Here is a 21,741-nt window from a genome sequence, read left to right as displayed (position 1 = left end):
AGAAGAATGGAAAGAGTTTCAGGATGCCTTTGTTGGAGAAGCAACAAACATCTGTGGAAAGATAAGCACCAGAGTGAGAGAGCAACAAGCACCATAGTGGAACAAAAGGGTAAAGGATGAAATATATTTAAGAAACCAAAGAAAGAAAGAAACAAACTATTTGACAAAGAGAAACAAAAACTGGAGGACTCTAGGAATGAACACAGAAAAATACTGACCCAAGAATACATGCAACAAAAACTAATTGTAAAACAAGTACTATCTGAGGAGAAAAATGCACAATTGGACCAAAGGTGTAATTATACCACTATTCAAAGAAAGGTAATAGAAAACTATCCAAAATTCCAGAGGCATAACATTGCTTTTGCATGGATTAAAATTTCTGGAGGACATCACAAAAAAAGAGCCTTTGAAGGATAATTGAACCTCTCCTCAAAGAACAACAGTATACAGGAGTAAAACTGACCTGATCTTTGAATCAAGAACATTACTTCACTTTTACCAGTATGGCTTCAAAATATCTTTGCAGAATATCACTTGCATCACTAATATTGTGACAAGGATAGATGACTACTCACAGTATGGATGACATGTTGAGCTGCAGACAAAAAGACTTACACATTGAACTTTCAGCCAAAGCCTTCTTCAGAAAAGAAACACACACATTCACTCAAGCAAGCATACCTCATGCACACATGACTGCTACATCCTGTCACTTGAACTAGAATGGAACTGTACCATGTTGAGCGGAAGCAGAAATCTGGAATGAGGCTGGGAAGGGGGAGTCAGCACTGCCTGGTGGAGCATGCAAGGGCTAGGTGGCAAGACAAAGCTGTTAGGTGCAGAGTCAGGAGGCTGCAGGTGAGGAAGGGGGGGGGGGGGGGGAGGGGAGGAATGCAAAGTGGAAAAGATGAGGAGCAGAGATGGGGAAACAGCCAGTGGGTGTGTAGGATAACTCTCATCTGCACAGTCCAGCTGGGTGTGGATGGGAGATCTGGATGGCCTGGGTTCTGGAGCAGCCATTGGAATCGAGCAGGTTAGATTCAGCTGCATATTGTGACACAGGGTGATCCACTTTGCTCTTACCCCACAGTGTGGCAGTGGCCATTCATCCTATTGGGCAGCTCGTTGGTAGTCATACCAATATAAAAAACTGTGCAATGATTGCAGCAGAGATCGTATATAATATGGCTGCTTTCACAGGTGGTCCGGTCTCAGGTGGGGAAGAATATGTCTGTGACAGGACTAGAATAGGAAGTGCTGGGTGGTTAGGCATTTTACCCCCCCCCCCCCCCCCCTCCTTCCTGAAGAAGGCTCTGACTTCTCAATGTATAAATGGTCTTTGTCATGCCTATCTGCAACTCGATGTGTCACCTTTACAGTGAGTGGCAATCTATCTTATAACATAATGAAAAGAAAATTTGCTACTCACCATATAGCGAAGATGCAGATAGTCACAACAAAAAGACTGTCAATCATTTTGTGTGCAATGTGCTGTGGAAAGTGTGAACTATGTTGCATTATGGTTGATTTTTTGGTGAGTTCAGAATTGGTGTTAAACTCTTATAGAAGTTGTTACACTGGAGGAATAAAGTGTAGTAATGACAATAAGTCAAAGTTTTTGCTTTTGATGGCAGATGTTAACAGTGGGCTGTTAGATCTTTCTGCCATTAACAGTTATCCTTTCATTCTGCCTAAAGTACACTTAATTCAGTTTTGCAAAAAATGTCACTTTTGCTGTTATGGTTTTCACCCATTAAGCTGAATAATGGTTGCTTCTGATTTCTTACTTTCTCCTGCATCATATTTTTGGATTTTCCTTACAGTCATCGGTAAATTCATTTAAGGAATAAAATGGATTTTTTCCAGTATTTTTCTGACTGTGTGTTTAAAGGCATTAATGTGCTTCATTTGGCTTATATTGCTTGGAAGGCAACTGAATATTTTTCTCATAATGACTTGTCCTGTGTTGAATTTACTCAGTTGCTCCAATAGTTTCTTGTTTTGTTTTGATGAACCATTTCATTTTTCTTAAAATTACTTTTTACAAAGTGCACACAGTAAAACATTTTGAGTACTTCAATACTAAAAATTTTAACTAACTCCATAGTGCATAGCAGCCTAAATTTAATTTACTGCATATGCTATTTATGTGCTGTGTCCATATTGCCGTATCATACAGGTGGAGACCCCCAAATTTTACTCAAGGTACTTGCTCAGATTTGTTCTCCTTGATTTTTAGCACTAACTCAATATCTTTTGGTTGATTGATTTTAAAGCGCATGGTGGTTTTTTATTTTTATTATTATTCTAGATCCATCCCCTTAATTAAAACATTTGTGTCATCTGAAAATAGCAAGGATTTCTGTTGGATTTGGTAAAGGTGGTTATACACACGCATGTGTGTGCACACGTCAGGGACAGCAGTGGCCTTAGAACACTTCCCTGAAGCATTCTGTTTAGAATATTCCCCATGCCTGAGAGTAGTATTTATTATTCTCATCATCTAGAATTTCTACTTCTTGATATACGTTCATTAAGTAGCATTTTATCATATTGAATATATCTAAGGCACTGACCAAGAAAGTGAAGATGCTCTATGGATGATGTCAGTTGTGTTTTGAGTAGGAAACGGAGTGAGCAAATGGTCTGAGATCAGAGTGCAGCAGGGGAGTGCCTTGTCTCCACTGATGCTATTGATGTGATAAAGGAGCAGTATGGACTTGAATTGAAAGCAGGGGGGTTCACTGATGATGATATGATCTGGGGAGATACAAATGAAGACCAAGAAGAATTAATATGTAGAACAGTCACTTTGAGGAGTCTGTCAGTAAATCAAAGGCTCTACCTGTTATGATAAGCAGACAAGGACAGCATGAGTTACAGCATAATAGAAGACCGTAGGAGAATCTGCAACATTTCTCATATTTGGGCAATATGACAGATTTTAAAAACTTAAGTTTAAGTGAAGTTATAAACTATATACATAGAGCTGCCCAGTTTCAGTAAGTAAGGTGCCTCCTGTGCGACAACCAGATCCCACACAAGGCAAAATCAGCCCTCTTTAGTGTCTACTATGTTCCCATTTTGAACCACTCAGTGGAGACCTATACTCTGGCAAAGAGAGCATAACTAAATCCAAGCTGCTGAAATGATGTTTGTTAGACTTATGCTGACACAAACGAAAAAGGATTAGGTAAGGAATGAAAGGAACAGAATGGCTGGAGATGTAAAACTTAGTGTACTGGAAAAAATCTGCCAATCTAGATAGATTAGAGACTTATTGAATAACAAATTATTGTGTTTGTTATATTAGTGATAAAATTATACCTCAAAGTATGAATTTTATTTCAATGTCTTAATTATGTGTGAAAATCTTGATTTTCTTCTGCTAAAAATGTGATAACTGATAGAGCCTCACTACTAGAAGATTGTATTATTCATTGTGTGATGACTTTTATTGCGAAATAATAATATCTTTGTCATTTATACCTTATTTTAGTAGTTGAATGCATATCCCTGTACACATGTAATAATGAAATCTTGAGTACATTTTTCAGGAATTGAAATTAGTTAGAAGTACTGATTGGTGATGCAACAATCATGTGCCATAAGTGTGCCACTATCTTCACATTTCAACATTCTTAAGTTGAACCTGCAGTCTTTTTTTTTTTTTTAACAAAGTCTGATTTTTATTATTATTACTATGCAACTATTTATTTGCAATTAATAATTAAGACGACGATGATGACGATAGTAAGCTGCCATTAATCACACCAAATAAAAGTACTGTGTAACCCATTCTGTATCCTCGTACATCACTCAATGACAACTCTTTCCTGTACACTACAGTGTCGTCAGCAAAGATTGGCAAATTGCTACTCACCCTGTCTGTCTGTCTGTCTGTCGCAAGCAGGCACACCTCATACCCCTCTGACCACAATCTTCAGCCACTCAGTCGTGTGTGTGTGTGTGTGTGTGTGTGTGTGTGTGTGTGTGTGTGTGTGCGCGCGTGTGTGTTTTGTTTGTTCGTTTGTTTGTTTTTCTATCCAGAACAAAGCTTTGGCTGAAAGCTCAGCTTGTGTAACAGTCTTTTCATTGTGCCTGTCTGCAAGTAATTGTTAACTTTACAGTGAGTAGCAACCTATGTATTTCATAATTGTTGAAAATCAGGAAACTCTTGTACCTTTAAATGAGTAATTGAAGCACAATAAAGTTAAATGCAACTGCCATAATGATACCCTAAGGATGGTGGTTACAAATGAAATTGCTGAACCTTAATATCTTGTGTCAATTAAATTGTGAAAAGTCAAGAACCACTGAAAAATAAGGTGGATGGGAAGTTTAGGAAGCCAACAGATGTGTTGCAAATTAGAAAATGATGTGGTATCATATAGAGTTGGAAGCAAACAACTGATACAAATATTGAGGGAGCAAAGATATCAGCAACAACAGGAAGTCTATTAAAAAGTGATATTGTGCTGAGAGGGAGATAGTGTGAAGAACAAAGAGGATAGAGTTCTTATTTCTGAATTACCATGCGTTAATATTATATTCTTGTAAAGTTTGTGGTGCTGGTTGCTTTCGTGCTACTCAGAAATTGATGCTGTAGTAATGTATTATTGTATTGGCTCTGCAGGACACATTGATTTTTATCCAAATGGAGGGATGTGTCAGCCTGGATGTGTAAATGGGAAAGCTGTTGGATACAAATTTCCTGGAATCCTGTCTTTTCTGTGTAAGTGTAAATAAAACAATAATTTTTCTTCTTACCTATAGAGTTAAATCATCTCATTGTGAGTGAGCATGTGTGAATGTGTGTGCAAGTGACCATTCCCCACTACCCTGCACCCCACTACATTGCCTGAGTGAGGTGTCCAGGTTGGGATGAGTTGTTGCATTGGGTATGTCAGTTGAGAAGAATGAGGAAGAGCCAAGGGAAAAGAAATGGTAGGGATTAAGGAGTGAGGAACAGCAAGAAAAGTTTTCAGAGAAGCTGATGTTGAAGAGGTTTTAAACTAACCGCTTAAGTTTGTTACACTGGGCACAGCAGCGTGCTTGACCACTTGGTCAATCTTACCAAAGGCCACAGCTTGATAGAGGCCATTTGTATTGGTGGACAGTTGGCTAGTGATTGCACCCATCTAAAATGCTATGCAGGAGTTGCATTGTAGTTGGTATGTGACATGAATAGTTTCAGATGTAACCCTATATCTGATGGGCTGACATATAACAGTTTCAGGACTGAAATAATAAGAAGGTGGATCAGAAAGTAATGCCTCCAGCGTCATGAAAAATTTAATAATGAATGTATAACAGTCAGATTAGTACAGATTGCAGCCTGAATTGTCATCTACACAATGGAATCATTCAAATAGCCACCACAGTTTTTTTACACATTTGCGCCATCATGCATCATGCATCAAAACCAGTTTGGAGAAATTCAAGGCTTTCATTCTTGTTCCATGATTTGAAGCCTTGATGCATGGAGAGAGTGTAAAAGGGCACTGTAATGGGCATCAGCAGTGTGCAGTGTTGGATGATGTACTCGTAGAAACAAACATTGCAGATAAATTGTGCATTGTTGGCCATCATGTCATGGCTGCCAATCGAGGGCATGTTGATGAAGTGATTCAAGGAGACAGGCACATTAGAGTTCAAAATAAACAGCAAAAACCTGGGTTTTTTAAATCTTGAGTCAAGAAGCAGAATGCTAAGTTTTCCAGTTTTCCAAACCGATTTTGATGCCTGGGTTCAGTGATGGTGCAAATGCGTACAAATGCCTGGTGAATAAGTTGAAGAGTAGTGTTGTGTAAAGGACAGTTCAGGCTATGATCTGTACTAATTCTGCTGCTATAATTATGCTCCTTACTAAATTTTTTATGATACAGAAGAAATTATGTTTTGACCCAACCTTGTGTTCAAAAAGTGTATGCGTCAAACACACATTTGTACCTGTATCTTTAACACAGATAGTACCCTGTGGCAATGTTTTGGAATAGCATAGGGCTGGTCCATGATATTTAGTGTGTTGGAAAAATGGGGAAAGAGTTGGTGAGAATTTTGGTTAAGTTACTTGTTTCAGGGCCTCCTCAAAAAGCACTGGCAGAAAATGTGGATCGTTTATATCTGACTGGGGGTGGTAATGGGTAGTATGAGCCATGCACCTTAGCAGATGGTTAGTAGGTGTGCTACAAGTGCTGGAAATATGTCAAGGGAAATCTGTTTTGGAATAGGTTTTCGGGATGTGATGGCTTTGGCAAGGCCTTCAGCGTAATAAGAAAGTGATTGCTAATCACTGTAGATGTGCCTTGCACAGCTGAATCCATTGTACGGAAGACAACCTTTGATGTGACAGAAGGCAGCTATCAAACTGGAGCTTAAGTCCCATAAGATTTCACACACATCAAACTGGAGGTAATTTTAATGATTTGTGTGTTTCATATGGACATTGGCTTTTCTACACAGAGGTGACAAGTCATAGGATACATCCTAATATTGTGTGGGACCTCCTTTGTGTGGTGTAGTTCAGCACTCAACAAGTTGTTGAAGTCGCCTCCAGAAATATTGAGCCATGCTGCCTTTACAGCCATTCATAATTGTGAAAGTGTTGCCATTGCAGGATTTTGTGCATGAACTGACCTCTTGATTATGTCCCATTAATGTTCGATGGGATTCATGTTGGGCGATGTGAGTGGCCAAATCATTCACTTGAATTATCCAGAATGTTCTTCAAAGCAATTGCGAACAATTGTGGCCCGGTGCCACAGCACATTTACATCCACAAAAATTCCAATGTTATTTGGGAACAGAATTCCAAATGGTCTCCGTGTAGCTGAACACAACCACTTCAATTCAATGATCAGTTCAGTTGGGCCAGAGGACCAATGCCCTTCCATGTAAACACAGCTCATACCATTATGGTGCCACCAGCAGGTTGCACAGTGCCTTGTTGACAACTCTGGTCCATGACTTCATGGGGTCTGCACCACACGTGGAACCTACCATAGCTGTTCAAGCTGAAATTGGGAGCCATTTGATCACACCATGGTTTTCCAGTCAGCAGTGATACAACTGATATTGTCACAGGCCCAATAGAGGCACTGCAGCCAATGTTGTGCTGTTAGCATTGGTTCTCTGCTGCCATAGCCCATTAATGCCATATTTCACTGCACTGTCTTAATGGATACATTCGTTGTACATCTCACAACCATAACCATGTGTATCACCTGAGTACAAATGATAGCTTTGCCAATGCACTGCCTTTCTATGCCTCACGCACACAATACTACTGTCATCTGTATATGAACATATTGCTGTCCCATGACTTTTGTCACCTCTGTGTATGCCTATTAGCAAGGTAAGGATTGATGTTAAGAAAGGATACTTGCTTAGATGAAGAGCACTAACTTCATACTTTTACCAATTTAGTTTGATTTATAAGTATGCGTGTTTGTGTATGGTAATCTTTAATACTCTCACATCATCTGTGTTATCCACGCCTTCCCCTATATCTCAATGTGCAAAATGCTGATAACCTCTACAAGCTCAGCTCTCATTGGTGCAATATTTCTACCCTATTCCATTGTTCAGTTTAATTTAATTCCACAGATTTTATGGGATCATCTGATCCAAAAATACTTGATCATGGAATTAGTGTGTGCATAACTAACAGAAAACTGATGAGAAATTTTAAAACAAAAAGCAGACTATAGGAAAAACCACAAACAAGATTTACAATAAATACACTAGTGTGCAAATCTTAAGGATGAAAGTAACTTCCATGTGAAGCTTGATGATACTTGGACTATACATAGAAAGAGCTGCTACAGTATAGTAGAGAAGATAACTGATAGAAATGGCACTTTTATTTGAAGACAATAATTACATAGAAGTCACTGTAATTTAAGATGGTCCCCTGGACACTGCAAAAGGCAGGACATGTTTCTTAACGAGGTGTGTGTCTACCACAGATGGCAATACGTGGTCTGAAACATGCTCCCTTGCTGGTCACAAAGTAGGTATGTACTTCTTGTCACAGTGTCCTGTTCCTCCACCAGTGCAGTTGACAACTAGTGGATGGTCATTAGTGTATGTGGACATACTGCAATACATCTCCCCAGTGCATCCCACATGTGCTCGATGGGATTCAAATTGGGGAAATGGCAGGCCAATCCATTCACCTAATTCCTCTCATTCTGAGAGCTGTTCCACCTGCACTGTTTGATGTGGCTGCACAATGCCATCCATAAAAGTAAATTCAGGGCTCAATGCAACCCTGAAAAGATGCATGTGGTGAAGGATTAGTGCCACAATAACAATGACTCGTGAGTGTACCAAGTTTATAGATTTGGTCAGTACATCCATGCAACATTATGCCTACCAACACCATACCACCTGGACCACCAAAATGATCATATTCAGTGATGTTCCTGGTTCAATCTTCCAATGTTCCTGGTCCATTACATGTTCCCACCCTCACCTGTGAGAGTCTGTCCAGAATGACTACTCAGGTTGAATCTGCTTTTGTCCAAGAAGAGCATGTGACCCCATTGGTTCAGTCCCTTTGCTCATGTCACTTTCACATATAATGAAAATAATGTGTTATAGGGATGTCTTTTAACTTAAACCTGAAAACCTGGTGTTTATCACTAATTTTTTTCTTTTTTTTGTTCTGTTAGCAGCATATTGAAAATGAAACCCACAGAATAGTGCACATTTTTCTGTATATGGCTAATGCAATGTTGTCTAAACCCAAATTGAACCATTCCCACCTAGTGTTCATTGAATGGGTGTGTGTATTACTTTCAAATGAATCCATATTAGTAACCAAAAATCCCATATGGAGCTTATACACATGGAGGGCAGATATAGGATTCAGAGATGCTTAAACAATGGCCTCCGTGAAGTTTGTAAACTATAACCATGTATCATTCTGAGCACTCTTTCCTGGGTTAAGAATATTCATTATGAATGTGCATAATTGTGCCACACAAGGATGCCGTAGTGTGAAAGCAGGGCCGGTTTAAGGCTACTGCAAGAAATGGTTGTAGGGGGTCCAGAGATTGAGGGGGCTTCCCCATGATCTGTCAGAATTTATCCTTACTTAACAGTCTGCTAAAAAAAAATCTTCAAATTTAGATTTTTTAAATAAGGCTATTAATTCTGATGTCAAGAACACCTTCATTACTAGTTCTAATTTCTTTAAACCACCTTTGGTGAATATCACATTAGTCTTCTTCCATATGAACTGAGAACAATACAGATTTCCATTGCTCTTCCAGTCGGCCACTGCCTTTGTGTCAATGTATGGTACTATGGGAGCCAGTGATGTGTTTTATATGTCTTGTCAGGTGCCAAAACATGAAATGTAAGGGTGACATGCTAAAAGAGCTGGTGTGGCAATAGGATCCATTAAATAAACTTTTGAACTGAACTGACAGTATTCCTGTGAATGTACAGTGTGATGTGAAATATGTCATCTTACTAAAGCTTCATCAGTTGATAATGCTGAAGAGTTGTATGTTTCCTGCAAGCAAGAACTAGTGGCGGATTAAACTGTTCTGCTGGCTGAAATAGCTTGTGATAATGTTACTGTGGAAGAAACCAGACCAGCTTAACATCACCAAGAAGAAAGAAAATCGTCTAAGGAAGGTAACGGCCTTAAGGTTGTCATTGATCTTGGAGATCTGGGACTCTGTTAGGATATTATACATGATGATGTTAGGGTAAGAGCAATTAAGGAAGGTGTGAAGGACATTAATGGAAAAAAATTAAAATTTCTTGTGTTTAGTGAGATCATGAGCTATTTTACTGTTTCTCATTGCTTCTGTCATCTTTTGAATGTTGAAAAGTTAAGTGAATGTGGCTTGTATATGCTGTCTATTGCTTTTTTTTTTGCAAGTTGTTCAGTTTGAGTACTGACTCTCTCACAAGAAATGGTTAAGAGACAGGCAAAGCCTGTCAAAAATCTTGCTAACCATGAACTCTCCCACAACAGTATTATTGAAATGTTCAAGTGGAAAGAGCTTTCACAAAGAATTAAAAACTCAAAATCAATGGATCAGGCAACTCAAGGTCAAATTGATCAGGAAGAAAAGAGATAGAGATCAGTTTTGTTAAGCTTATATTTCATAGTGTTTCCTTCCCAAAAGCAATCTTCCATTAAAAGTTAACCATGAAATGTTAGGAAATGCAGGTAATGGATACTTTTTACGGTAGGTAAAATTAATGGCCTAGTTTGATCTCATATTAAATGATATTAATCGTGTGCCTAAACCTGGAAGATTGGTCAATTTCTTAAGTAAGGACATACAAAATGGAGTAGTTACCATAATTTCTGATGAGATTTAATCTATCATGCAGAATACCATTCTCAAAAATAAATATCATTCACTAATATTGCTCTGTGCACCAGCTTCAAGTCACAGGTAGCAATTCATCATTTTAAGAGTGGTAGATGTGTTTTCGAAACGAGCTGCAATTGAGTTTTTGAAACAAGTGACACTACTGGAAAAGGTCACAAGATTCTTGCTTCAGGTACTACAAAGCCTTGTAGATTGTTGGGGACAATATTAATCTTATAACAATGAAAGCAATGTGAAGTGCAAGAAGAATGGTACTCAAGCTTGTATCCTCAAAGAAAACCGAAGAGCTTATTATATCCATTGCTGTGCTCATAAAGAACTTGGTTGCAAAAAATACTATGTCTAATCCCTATGAACAATATTATTTCAATGTTTATGAAGGATCACTGCTTTCTTACTAAATATTACTGAAACTGATAATATCCACTATGTACTATTATGTTTTTTACAGTATCAGCAGCCAGTGATGTGACAACTCAGTTGCAGAAAGTAATCTGTAGCCATGGACGATCATATAAGCTCTTCACAGACAGTATACGTTTTCATAACTGTTCCTTCTGGGGTCGTAAGTGGAATTCATTGAGTGAAAGGTAAATAAAACGTGAAAGCTGCATTTTAATAATTTGTAATATTATGGGCCAGGAGTTAAACTCTTGCATACATTCTGTCTTATGATAACTATATGGTGTATAGCTTTAGTCTGCTGTAAAGAGCACTGGACAAAAGAGAGACTTCTTTGGTTATACTAATGGAAACTGTACATTTCTGGAAAAGGAAAAAGAAAGTTTAGCATTTTCTTTTGTGCTTTCAAAGTGCTGTTTTAAATTAACTACACTGAGGAAAACTGAGTAAACACTTCTCACATTCAGATTCTGTCTATGCGTCTCCTATTGAGTTTTATGTCAGCATCCTTCACCCAGATCTCCCCTTCCAAGGTGAGAATCAAATGCTTATGTTACCTAATATATGAAGATTTTTTACTATTGTATCAAGAATAATATTTTCACTCTCATATGAATTAAAACTAGTTATTTTTTGCCACGTTGTAAAAAATACTTATCACTGTGGAAGCACTATTGAGAGTAACTTGATTTAAACTTATCAAATCAAGATTGGCATGGCACACTAGCTGTACATGAGACAGATGCTACTGGCTGAAATATATCATTCTTATTCATATCAATGGGAAATTCAGTATGGAATAACAATACAAACACTAGGATAGATTACTATTCTTCACATAGCTGGTACTGAACAGTAGTCAGACACATTAAATGGTAGCCTGTTAGATTCAATCATCAAAGTCCTTCATATGATTGAGAAAAACACACACATTCATATATACACTCCTGGAAATTGAAATAAGAACACCGTGAATTCATTGTCCCAGGAAGGGGAAACTTTATTGACACATTCCTGGGGTCAGATACATCACATGATAACACTGACAGAACCACAGGCACATAGACACAGGCAACAGAGCATGCACAATGTCGGCACTAGTACAGTGTATATCCACCTTTCGCAGCAATGCAGGCTGCTATTCTCCCATGGAGACGATCGTAGAGATGCTGGATGTAGTCCTGTGGAACGGCTTGCCATGCCATTTCCACCTGGCGCCTCAGTTGGACCAGCGTTCGTGCCGGACGTGCAGACCGCGTGAGACGACGCTTCATCCAGTCCCAAACATGCTCAATGGGGGACAGATCCGGAGATCTTGCTGGCCAGGGTAGTTGACTTACACCTTCTAGAGCACGTTGGGTGGCACGGGATACATGCGGACGTGCATTGTCCTGTTGGAACAGCAAGTTCCCTTGCCGGTCTAGGAATGGTAGAACGATGGGTTCGATGACGGTTTGGATGTACCGTGCACTATTCAGTGTCCCCTCGACGATCACCAGTGGTGTACGGCCAGTGTAGGAGATCGCTCCCCACACCATGATGCCGGGTGTTGGCCCTGTGTGCCTCGGTCATATGCAGTCCTGATTGTGGCGCTCACCTGCACGGCGCCAAACACGCATACGACCATCATTGGCACCAAGGCAGAAGCGACTCTCATCGCTGAAGACGACACGTCTCCATTCGTCCCTCCATTCACGCCTGTCGCGACACCACTGGAGGCGGGCTGCACGATGTTGGGGCGTGAGCGGAAGACGGCCTAACGGTGTGCGGGACCGTAGCCCAGCTTCATGGAGACGGTTGTGAATGGTCCTCGCCGATACCCCAGGAGCAACAGTGTCCCTAATTTGCTGGGAAGTGGCGGTGCGGTCCCCTACGGCACTGCGTAGGATCCTACGGTCTTGGCGTGCATCCGTGCGTCGCTGCGGTCCGGTCCCAGGTCGACGGGCACGTGCACCTTCCGCCGACCACTGGCGACAACATCGATGTACTGTTGAGACCTCACGCTCCACGTGTTGAGCAATTCGGCGGTACGTCCACCCGGCCTCCCGCATGCCCACTATACACCCTCGCTCAAAGTCCGTCAAATGCACATACGGTTCACGTCCACGCTGTCGCGGCATGCTACCAGTGTTAAAGACTGCGATGGAGCTCCGTATGCCACGGCAAACTGGCTGACACTGACGGCGGCGGTGCACAAATGCTGCGCAGCTAGCGCCATTCGATGGCCAACACCGCGGTTCCTGGTGTGTCCGCTGTGCCGTGCGTGTGATCATTGCTTGTACAGCCCTCTCGCAGTGTCCGGAGCAAGTATGGTGGGTCTGACACACCGGTGTCAATGTGTTCTTTTTTCCATTTCCAGGAGTGTATATTTTACCCACAGTCGTCTCTGGGTGATGGGGGCCTCACTGGGTCTGATGAAACACTTTGTGATGGGAGAAACCCTTATTAATATTTAGTGCAGGAGTTTGGTCAATATGTGTGTTACTAGTAAACTACACATCTCCCCTCTTCTTAAACATTGAGTTGATGCAATGACTTAAAGCACAGCACTACAGCTCTCATTGCCGCACAAAGTTCATAAGGAGTACCTTGTGCAAATAAATAGAACCATGACAGTATGTGCTTCATAATACACATTCATACAAAATAAAGGTAGTTCTAACTCTGAAAATAATTTTTCTACTCAAATTTACCAAAATGCGCAACTGTGTACACTGTTCGTTTATATATCAAAGCAGTATGGAATTTTCCTATTAATCAAATGGTTTTTTTTAAATTCTTACCAATAAAATAGTGAAAAAATTTGTACGAATGGTGGCTGTCAAAAGAGCAATGCGTGAAGCTTTCAAAGACTACTGTAGCAGAATCTGATCAAAAGACCACTCACAACATCCAAGGAAACCTGGTTGTATGCAAAGGCTGTCAGCAGTGCCAAATTTAGTATCCAGACACTCATGATTTCCACAGGAAATAAAACATTCAAATTTTATAAAGGACCATTCAGGATTACTGCCCCAGTTCAATTCTCCCACCACTGCAAAGGTGAGTGATAAAAATATTAGTGTGGTGGCACTCAGAATCACTAAAGTTAATGAAGGTGAATAAGAATGGTAGCAGAAGTGATCAACAAAACTGATGTTCAGTATCTTGGACATCCATCAGTTGTAGAATCCTGGAACATACTCTGAACTTAAACATAATTATGTATCTTGAACAGAATGACTTCCTCCATGCCAGCCATTATGGATTGTGAAAACAGATCATGCACTTTTCTCACATGACAAACTGAAGGCCATGGGTCAAGGTAGTTGGATAGATTAATTCTATCTTGACTTCTAAAAGGCATTTGAGTCAGTGCCATACCAATGATTATTAACAAAATTACAGTTATATGTGATAACAAACTAAATTTGTGACTGAGTTAAGGATTTCTTGGTACAGAGGGTGTGTATGTTGTCTTGGATGGGACTTATCAACAAATACAGAAATAACTTCAGGAGTGCTAATGGTAAGCATGTTGGGACTTAGGCTGCTCATGTTGTTTGTTTACAGTCTGACAGACAATATTATGATGACAATTGACTTCTTGTAGATTATGTAGTTACCTGTAAGGAATTAGTATTTTCAAAAAAAGTTGCACAAATATTCAGTCAGATCTTAACCATCATAAAAATACTCGTATCAGAGCACAAAAAAAGGAAAATGTTCTCTTGATTAAGACTAACTGAAAAGTGATGTACCAATTGCCTTATTCTACCTTCCTCAGCAAGCTTAAAATTTTTTCCAATGCTTTTGGCATGCACACACATTTGTGCTCTTTTTAACATGCAATTCAACTCTCACTCTCACAATCTCCCCTAACTGTGACTCACTCACACAAACTAGTCCCTCACTGTAAGTGGCTCATACCCATCCACTCCCACTTGCCCACTCTCACTCACTTGCTCGGAAAGATATAGGGGTTCATTTTTTCCATGCGCTGTTTGAGAGTGAAATAATAGAGAATTAGTGTGAAGGTGGTTCGATGAACCCTCTACCAGCCACTTAAGTGTGATTTGCAGAGTACCCATGCAGATTTAGACTCATTCAGCCCAACTTGTTGGCACTATCTCTTTGTGTCTCTCTGTCACTACCTTCTTTCTCACAGCCACAGTATCATCCATTTCGTCCTCCTCCTCCTCCTCCTCCTACTACTACTACTACTGTCTCTTTTCACTCTCACTGTCTCCCTCTTGCTCTCTCATACTGCTACTCACACATTCATCTCTTCCCACAACTACTCTCTCTTCTCACTGATACACTCTCTCTCTTTCTCATTCTCTTTATCATTGTCGTAAAACATCAAATGTATGTTTGTGCATCACCATGTCATGTACAGTATTGATTCAGAGGACAATAAATAAATAAATAAAATGTCTCATTATCAATGGCTCTTGCCCACTTCCACTTTCTCCTTTCCTTTATTCCTCTTCCACTGGCACTGTCTCCTTCACTTTCTCCCAGCACTGTTCTGTCGCTGCCAACTGTGTTCCACTGCCACTGTGTTCCTCTCTTTCTCTCACACTGCCATTGTCTCTTTTTGCTCCTTCTACACCACCACCACCACCACCACCACCACCACCACCACCATCTGCTGTTGTCCAGTATTTATTACTTTTCCATTTCTTTCCTACTGCTAGTGTATCCTCTCTCAGCACAAAAAAGTGTGAATATCTTCACAAGCCAAAATATTTGAGAAAATTTTTAAAAGTGCTGAAGATGGCAGAATGAGGCAGCTGGTACCCCACTTTTGTCACTTTTAAACAGGAGCACATCTGTCTTTTTTGTGCCCTTATCAGAGCATTTTTCTGCTGGTTCCTTTTCTTCCCCACCCTAGCATGGCACGTCTCATATATGAAAAGAACTCTATGGGTCAGTAAAATTTTGATAGTTTACTTGGATGAAATTGAAATAACACAAAACTGATTTTACACCTCAGACTGGATTTTAAATGCACAAAAATTTTGCATGTGCTTCAGTACAATATGGTGTTCCCAGAGCCCTTCTGATGTAATGGAGACACTCTACAGCAAACTTTAAACATCTGTATCTCCGAAACAGATAAAGGTACCACGAAAATTTTCATGGTTGCTCAAGATCAGGATCTCAGGAATATATCATAAAAATGTCACCATTTGCTGTGCACAGCAATCTTGGAACCCATGGCTCAGTTTTGGTACAAAAAAGATAAAAAAAACTTCCCTCTCCCCCCTTAAAGCCAACTGTAGACTACATCAAATGCAAAAAGAGTAAACTGATTTGCTCCATTTACTTAAGCCCAAGGAAGTGTATAGTATTCTTATTTTGACCATGTACTACTGTAGGATAGTAACACTAAGACATTCCTCCTGTTGGGTACACAAGTGGAACCCTAGCACAAGGACTCCCCAAAACACTTTACCCTAACTATTTATCAACAACATAACCTGAGTTGAGAGAACAACACAAATCTAAATTATGATTAGGTTGGACCTTCATTAAGCAACTTTGTGGAGGTAATAAAGAGGAAATTCTTGAAATTGTCAAAGACTTGAAAAATTCATATAGTACAGATATTTTTGATATGTCAAACAACGTACTGAAAGAAGTAATATATTTACATTGTACTACATTAACATGCTCCATAAACTTGTCTCACCAAGGGTGCTTTTCCTTGTTCCCTGAAATTATCCAGTGTGACTCTGGCCTTTATGAAATGAAGAAAACCTGAATCTGCAAACTATGGGCCAATTTCATTAATCCCATTATTGAAAGAATCATGTATAAACATGTTAAATACCACACAGTTTGATTTTAGGAAGGAATGATTATGTATGCAAGCTATAGAACTCCTAGGTACACACATTTTATCAACATCTGAGGACAATGCATATGCAGAGGTAACCTTCTGTGATTTAAGTATGGCCTTAGACTGTGTTGAACACCATGTTTTGCTTTAAAAACTTGAATACTATGGAATGTGTTGCAAGGGTAACTCCAATATGTGCAGTTCTGAAAGGCTGGCAGTGGAGTGAAGGACCCAGATGGCTCAGGTAGTAAAACAGCCATTGAAATAAAGTGTGGTGTTCAGCTGCATGTTGTGGCACAGAGTGGTTACTTTGCTCTTGGCCACAGTTTGGCGGTGGCCGTTCATCCTGGTGGACAGCTGGTTGGTAGTCATACCAATATAAAAAGCTGTGCAATGATTACGGCATAGTTGGTAAATGACATGGCTGCTTTCACAGGTGGCCCTGTCCCTGATAGGGTAGGATAAACCTGTGACAGGAGTGGAATAGGAAGTGATGGATGCGTGGATTGTGCAGGTTTTGTACCTGGGTCTTCCACAGGGATATGGTCCTTGTGGCAAGGGGTTAGGATTGGAAGTGGTATGGGGATGGACTAGGATGTTGTGGAAGTTGGGTGGGTGACAGAACACCACTTTAGGAGGGATGAGAAGTATCTCGGGTAGGATGTCCCTCATTTCAGAAAATAGATAATCAAAGCCCTGGTGATGTATGTGGTTCAGTTGTTCCAGACTGGGGTGGTACTGGATGAAGAAGGTGACACTCCTTTTTGGCTGGCTTTTGAGAGTGGTGGGAGGATTGGGGTTGTGAGGGGAAATGGTATGGGAGATCTGTTTGTGGCCTAGGCCTAAGGGATAGTGTTTGTCTGTGAAGTCCCTCAGCATACTGAGCAAGGGAATTTTTGCCACTGCAGATATGACGTCCCCAGGTAGCCAGGCTAAATGGGAGGGCTTTCTGATGTGAAACGGGTGACAGTTGTCAAAATTGGGTACTATTGGTTGGTGAGTTTAATGTGGACAGAGGTGTGGATGGAACCGTCAGAGAAGAGGTCAACATCTGGGAAGGTGGCATGCTGGTTTGAGGAGGAACATGTGTGGTGGATGAGAGAGAAGGTGTTGAGGTTGTGAAGGAATGAAGATAGGGTGTCTTGGCCCTGGGGACACATCATGAAGATATCATAAATGAATCTGAACCAGACAAGGACTTTGGTGTTTTTGGAGGTCTCCTCTAGATGGCCCATAAAAAGGTTGGCATAAGTGGATGACATGTGGGTGCCCATGGCTTTGCTACCGATTTGTTCATAAATCTCCCTTCATATGGAAAGTAGTTGTGGGTTAGGATAAAGTTAGTAAGGTGTGTGAGGAATGAGGTAGTAGGTTTAGAGTCTGAAGGACATTGGGAAATGTATTGTTCTATAGCGGTAAGACAAGGGGCATGATGTTGGTGTATAGGGAGGTGGCATCAACAGTGACAAATAGGGATGCAGGAGGTAGAGGGGTGGGGATGGTGGAGAGTCGGGAAAGGAAGTGGTTTGTGTCTTTGGTGTGGGAGGCTAGATTACAGGCAACTGGTTTGGAAGTTTGGTCACTGAGTGCAAAAATTCTTTCAGTGGGGGCATAACAACCAGCAGCCACAACCTGAGGTAACATACTTTCCCCTCACCCTCCTCCCAACAGTTTTCACCCCCTCTGTCCTATCATCTCCTCCCCATTCTCATCTCCCACACTGTTTATTTGCAGCCCTCTGCCTGCCCATCTTTCCCTGCTCCTCTCCTTTTACGTTCCTTTTTTCCCCCACATCCCTGCCCCGTAATCTCCTGATGCTTTGTCTGTTGACAGTCTAGTCCCTGCACACTCCACTGGATAGCCTTCGACTCGCTCCCCACTTGTACACTATTATCTCTCTTCCCCTTCCCCTTCCCCTTCCCCTTCCCCTTCCCCTTCCCGACTGCTGCTTGCATCAAACGTGATGTTGTATTTTGGCCCGACATGATGGAGTTGGTGGTTGTGTGTGTGTGTGTGTGTGTGTGTGTGTGTGTGTGTGTGTGTGTGTACTGATGAAGGCTGTGGCTGAATTGTGGTAAATAGCAATCTGTCTTTCTTACATTGTTGACTTCACACCTCAGTAGCAACAGTAAGCAGATAGTGACTTCAGGTGCACACACACGCACACACACACACACACACACACACACACACACACACACACACACACACACACACACACACAGAGAGAGAGAGAGAGAGAGAGAGAGAGAGAGAGAGAGAGAGAGAGAGAGAGAGAGAGAGAGAGGGGGGGGGGGGTGTTCAACATAGTGCCACAAGGATCAAAATTAGGACCTCTTCTATTCCTGGTACAAATAAATGACTTTCCAGATAATACAGATGTAAAGACATACACATATGCAGATGATACTACTTTTCTGTCTGTAAACTATGTATTTTGATGACCTTGTTAAAAGAATGAATTGTGGTAAAGAAAGTGCAAAATCATGGTTCAATGAAATGGTTTGCTATTAAATGTACCCTAAACAAGGTGCAGATATGTGGCTGAACATGTAACAGTTAGGTTATCAAGAGTGACCTGCTTGCTGACAAGAATGATGTCATGTGTCACCTTTGAATGCATATGGACAGTGTACTTTGCCTTTTTTCAATCTATTTTAAAACACAGGTTAATACGTTGGGGAAACAGCAAAAATGTAAATGAAATTCTTGTAATTCAGGAGGCAATTAGAGCAGATAGCAGAATTCATTGAAGCCTTAGTTCACTAACTACAATATTTTTACCATTATTAATTTATATATTTTAGAGACTGATAATTACACATTTGCTGAACCACCAAATTTAAATGCAACAAATCAAAGACATGTTTATAATACAAGAACTAATACTGCTCTGTTTTTGCTGCAAACAATAGTCACCTGTACATGGCAATCAGAATAAATAACAAACAGTGTAAACATGTCTCAAGCATGCTAGTCCCTTAAAGAAAAGCTGCACAGCTTCTTGTCAGCTGGCCGATTTCATTCTTTAGAAGAATTTTCAGAAATTCTAAACACAGTAATGTAAATACGCACTTTGTAATGTTAATAAGTAAATGTACTGATGAAGCCTATTGTATGTACAAATGATGAATGAATAATAAACAATCTGAATCTAAACCTGGATGAATTATATTTTTATGCATGGCATTTTGGAACATATTACGTAGCTCATTCTGTCACTTGCATACAGATAGGGTTCCATAGTGTTGTAGAATTGTTAACTTGTGTTTAAAGTACATAAATGTAGAAGTGTGCATTTTACAAAACACAATTTGTATTAGCCTCTAAATACAGTATTAACAAGGGTACAGCAAGAATCAGTAAGCTCGTACAAATACAAGGTGTAAGAGTTTGTGGGGACATGAAGTAGAATCAATATGTAGGTTTGGTTGTAGATATACCACTTAATAGACTTTGTATTTTTCTAGTATCCTACCACTAAAACAATCATCCACAGAGGAGACTGATTATCAAATTCTTGTTTGACCTATACTGGAATATTGCTCAAATGTTTCGGACCCGGGCTAAATAGGACTATAGGGGATAATGAATGTTTACAGAGATGGTAATTACAAATGGGGACAAGTTTGTTTGGCCCATTGGAGTATGTCATGAAAATACTGAAAAACCTGAAAGAGCAGATACTTGAAGATAGATCTCAGTATCTTTTGAGAGCCTACATTTAAACTTAAAAGAATCACCTTTAAGTGAGGAATTTGGGAATATACACTACTGCCCTCTCCATATCATTCCCATAAGTACTGAATGGGAAAATTAGGCTAATTACAGTGTGCACAGGCATTTAAGCAGTGATTCTTCCTCTGTTCAATACACGAGTGGAAGTGCTGTGGGAAGTACTCTCTACCATGTACTTTACAGTGGTGTGCAGGGTATGTATGTCAAAGTACGCACGGCTTGGGGTGTGCGCACGGCTTGGGGTGTGCGCACGGCTTGGGGTGTGCGCACGGCTTGGGGTGTGCGCACGGCTTGGGGTGTGCGCACGGCTTGGGGTGTGCGCACGGCTTGGGGTGTGCGCACGGCTTGGGGTGTGCGCACGGCTTGGGGTGTGCGCACGGCTTGGGGTGTGCGCACGGCTTGGGGTGTGCGCACGGCTTGGGGTGTGCGCACGGCTTGGGGTGTGCGCACGGCTTGGGGTGTGCGCACGGCTTGGGGTGTGCGCACGGCTTGGGGTGTGCGCACGGCTTGGGGAGTGCGCACATGTGAGTGCTTTATTTTTCTTTTTTTCATAAAAAGCACTAGAGCAGGAAGTCCTGGATTAGGATATCTTGTGGTGAGAGTCATAGTTTTGTTTGGAATTAAAGGATAAGAAAAAATTTAAATACAGGAGCATATTTTCCGCATGTTGCTGAATTTGTCAATGTTTGAAAACACTTATAAGGGGTACGTATATCAGTATAATCTAATCTTATCAATTCAGTTGCTGTAATTTATAGGGGACATAATAATGAACACCTGTAAATAAACCATTAAATTTTTTTGCTTCTTAAATTAGTGAGTGTGCTGTTGATTTTCATACAAAATATAAATGCATTCATTAATTCAACATGAGAAACTAACCTTTACAAAGCTTCATTTTTCATGTGTGTCTTTATTTTTAAATATCAGTTGTTGCACTGTATGTATTACATTCTTCCAGTTTTCAAAACATATCATAAAGTGGTATGTTCTGATTGTAGAGAACCTTTGAATCTGAATACAACATGCTCTCTTGCCAACTGTACTGAAATGGGTTACCTCGCTGATATATTTCCTGCAAGAGGAAGCTTTTATGTACCAACGAGGGAAACTGAGCCTTTTTGCAGTAAGTGACTTTATTTTAATTGTGAACAGTAATTGTAATTTTATTTTTAATAAAAAAATGGATTTCTTAAGATGTGTAAATTGAGATAGAGATCTGAGTTTTGAGTCTACATTCAAATTTCAAAAGTGCTTTTCTACACAGAAAGTTATTTGGTGCTGCCAGTCAAATCATACTGAATGATTTAATGTGCCTACTCACAATGTAGAAGAGAATTAATTCTCAATTTCGATTCAAAAGTATTACTTACTTCCAGTGTCCACATCATAATACTGTGGCTCTTG

General features: G+C 40.3%; 1 protein-coding gene across 2 annotated transcripts in view; it reads left to right on the top strand.

Annotated features, from left to right (window-relative positions):
* Positions 1-21,741, top strand: part of LOC126236854 (pancreatic triacylglycerol lipase-like) — a 202,698-nt gene that overhangs the window by 169,525 nt on the left and 11,432 nt on the right. For both annotated transcript variants that reach the window (XM_049946463.1, XM_049946464.1), the window contains exons 9-11: positions 4,640-4,738; positions 10,819-10,957; positions 21,336-21,460. In XM_049946463.1, coding sequence (XP_049802420.1) covers positions 4,640-4,738; positions 10,819-10,957; positions 21,336-21,460 — 363 coding nt within the window. The remainder of the gene's footprint in view (positions 1-4,639; positions 4,739-10,818; positions 10,958-21,335; positions 21,461-21,741) is intronic.

The sequence above is a fragment of the Schistocerca nitens genome, chromosome 2 (genome assembly GCF_023898315.1).
Source record: "Schistocerca nitens isolate TAMUIC-IGC-003100 chromosome 2, iqSchNite1.1, whole genome shotgun sequence".
Lineage (NCBI taxonomy): Eukaryota > Metazoa > Arthropoda > Insecta > Orthoptera > Acrididae > Schistocerca > Schistocerca nitens.
The sequence above is the reverse complement of the archived record's forward strand: the minus strand, read 5'-3'. Positions and strand labels throughout refer to the sequence as shown.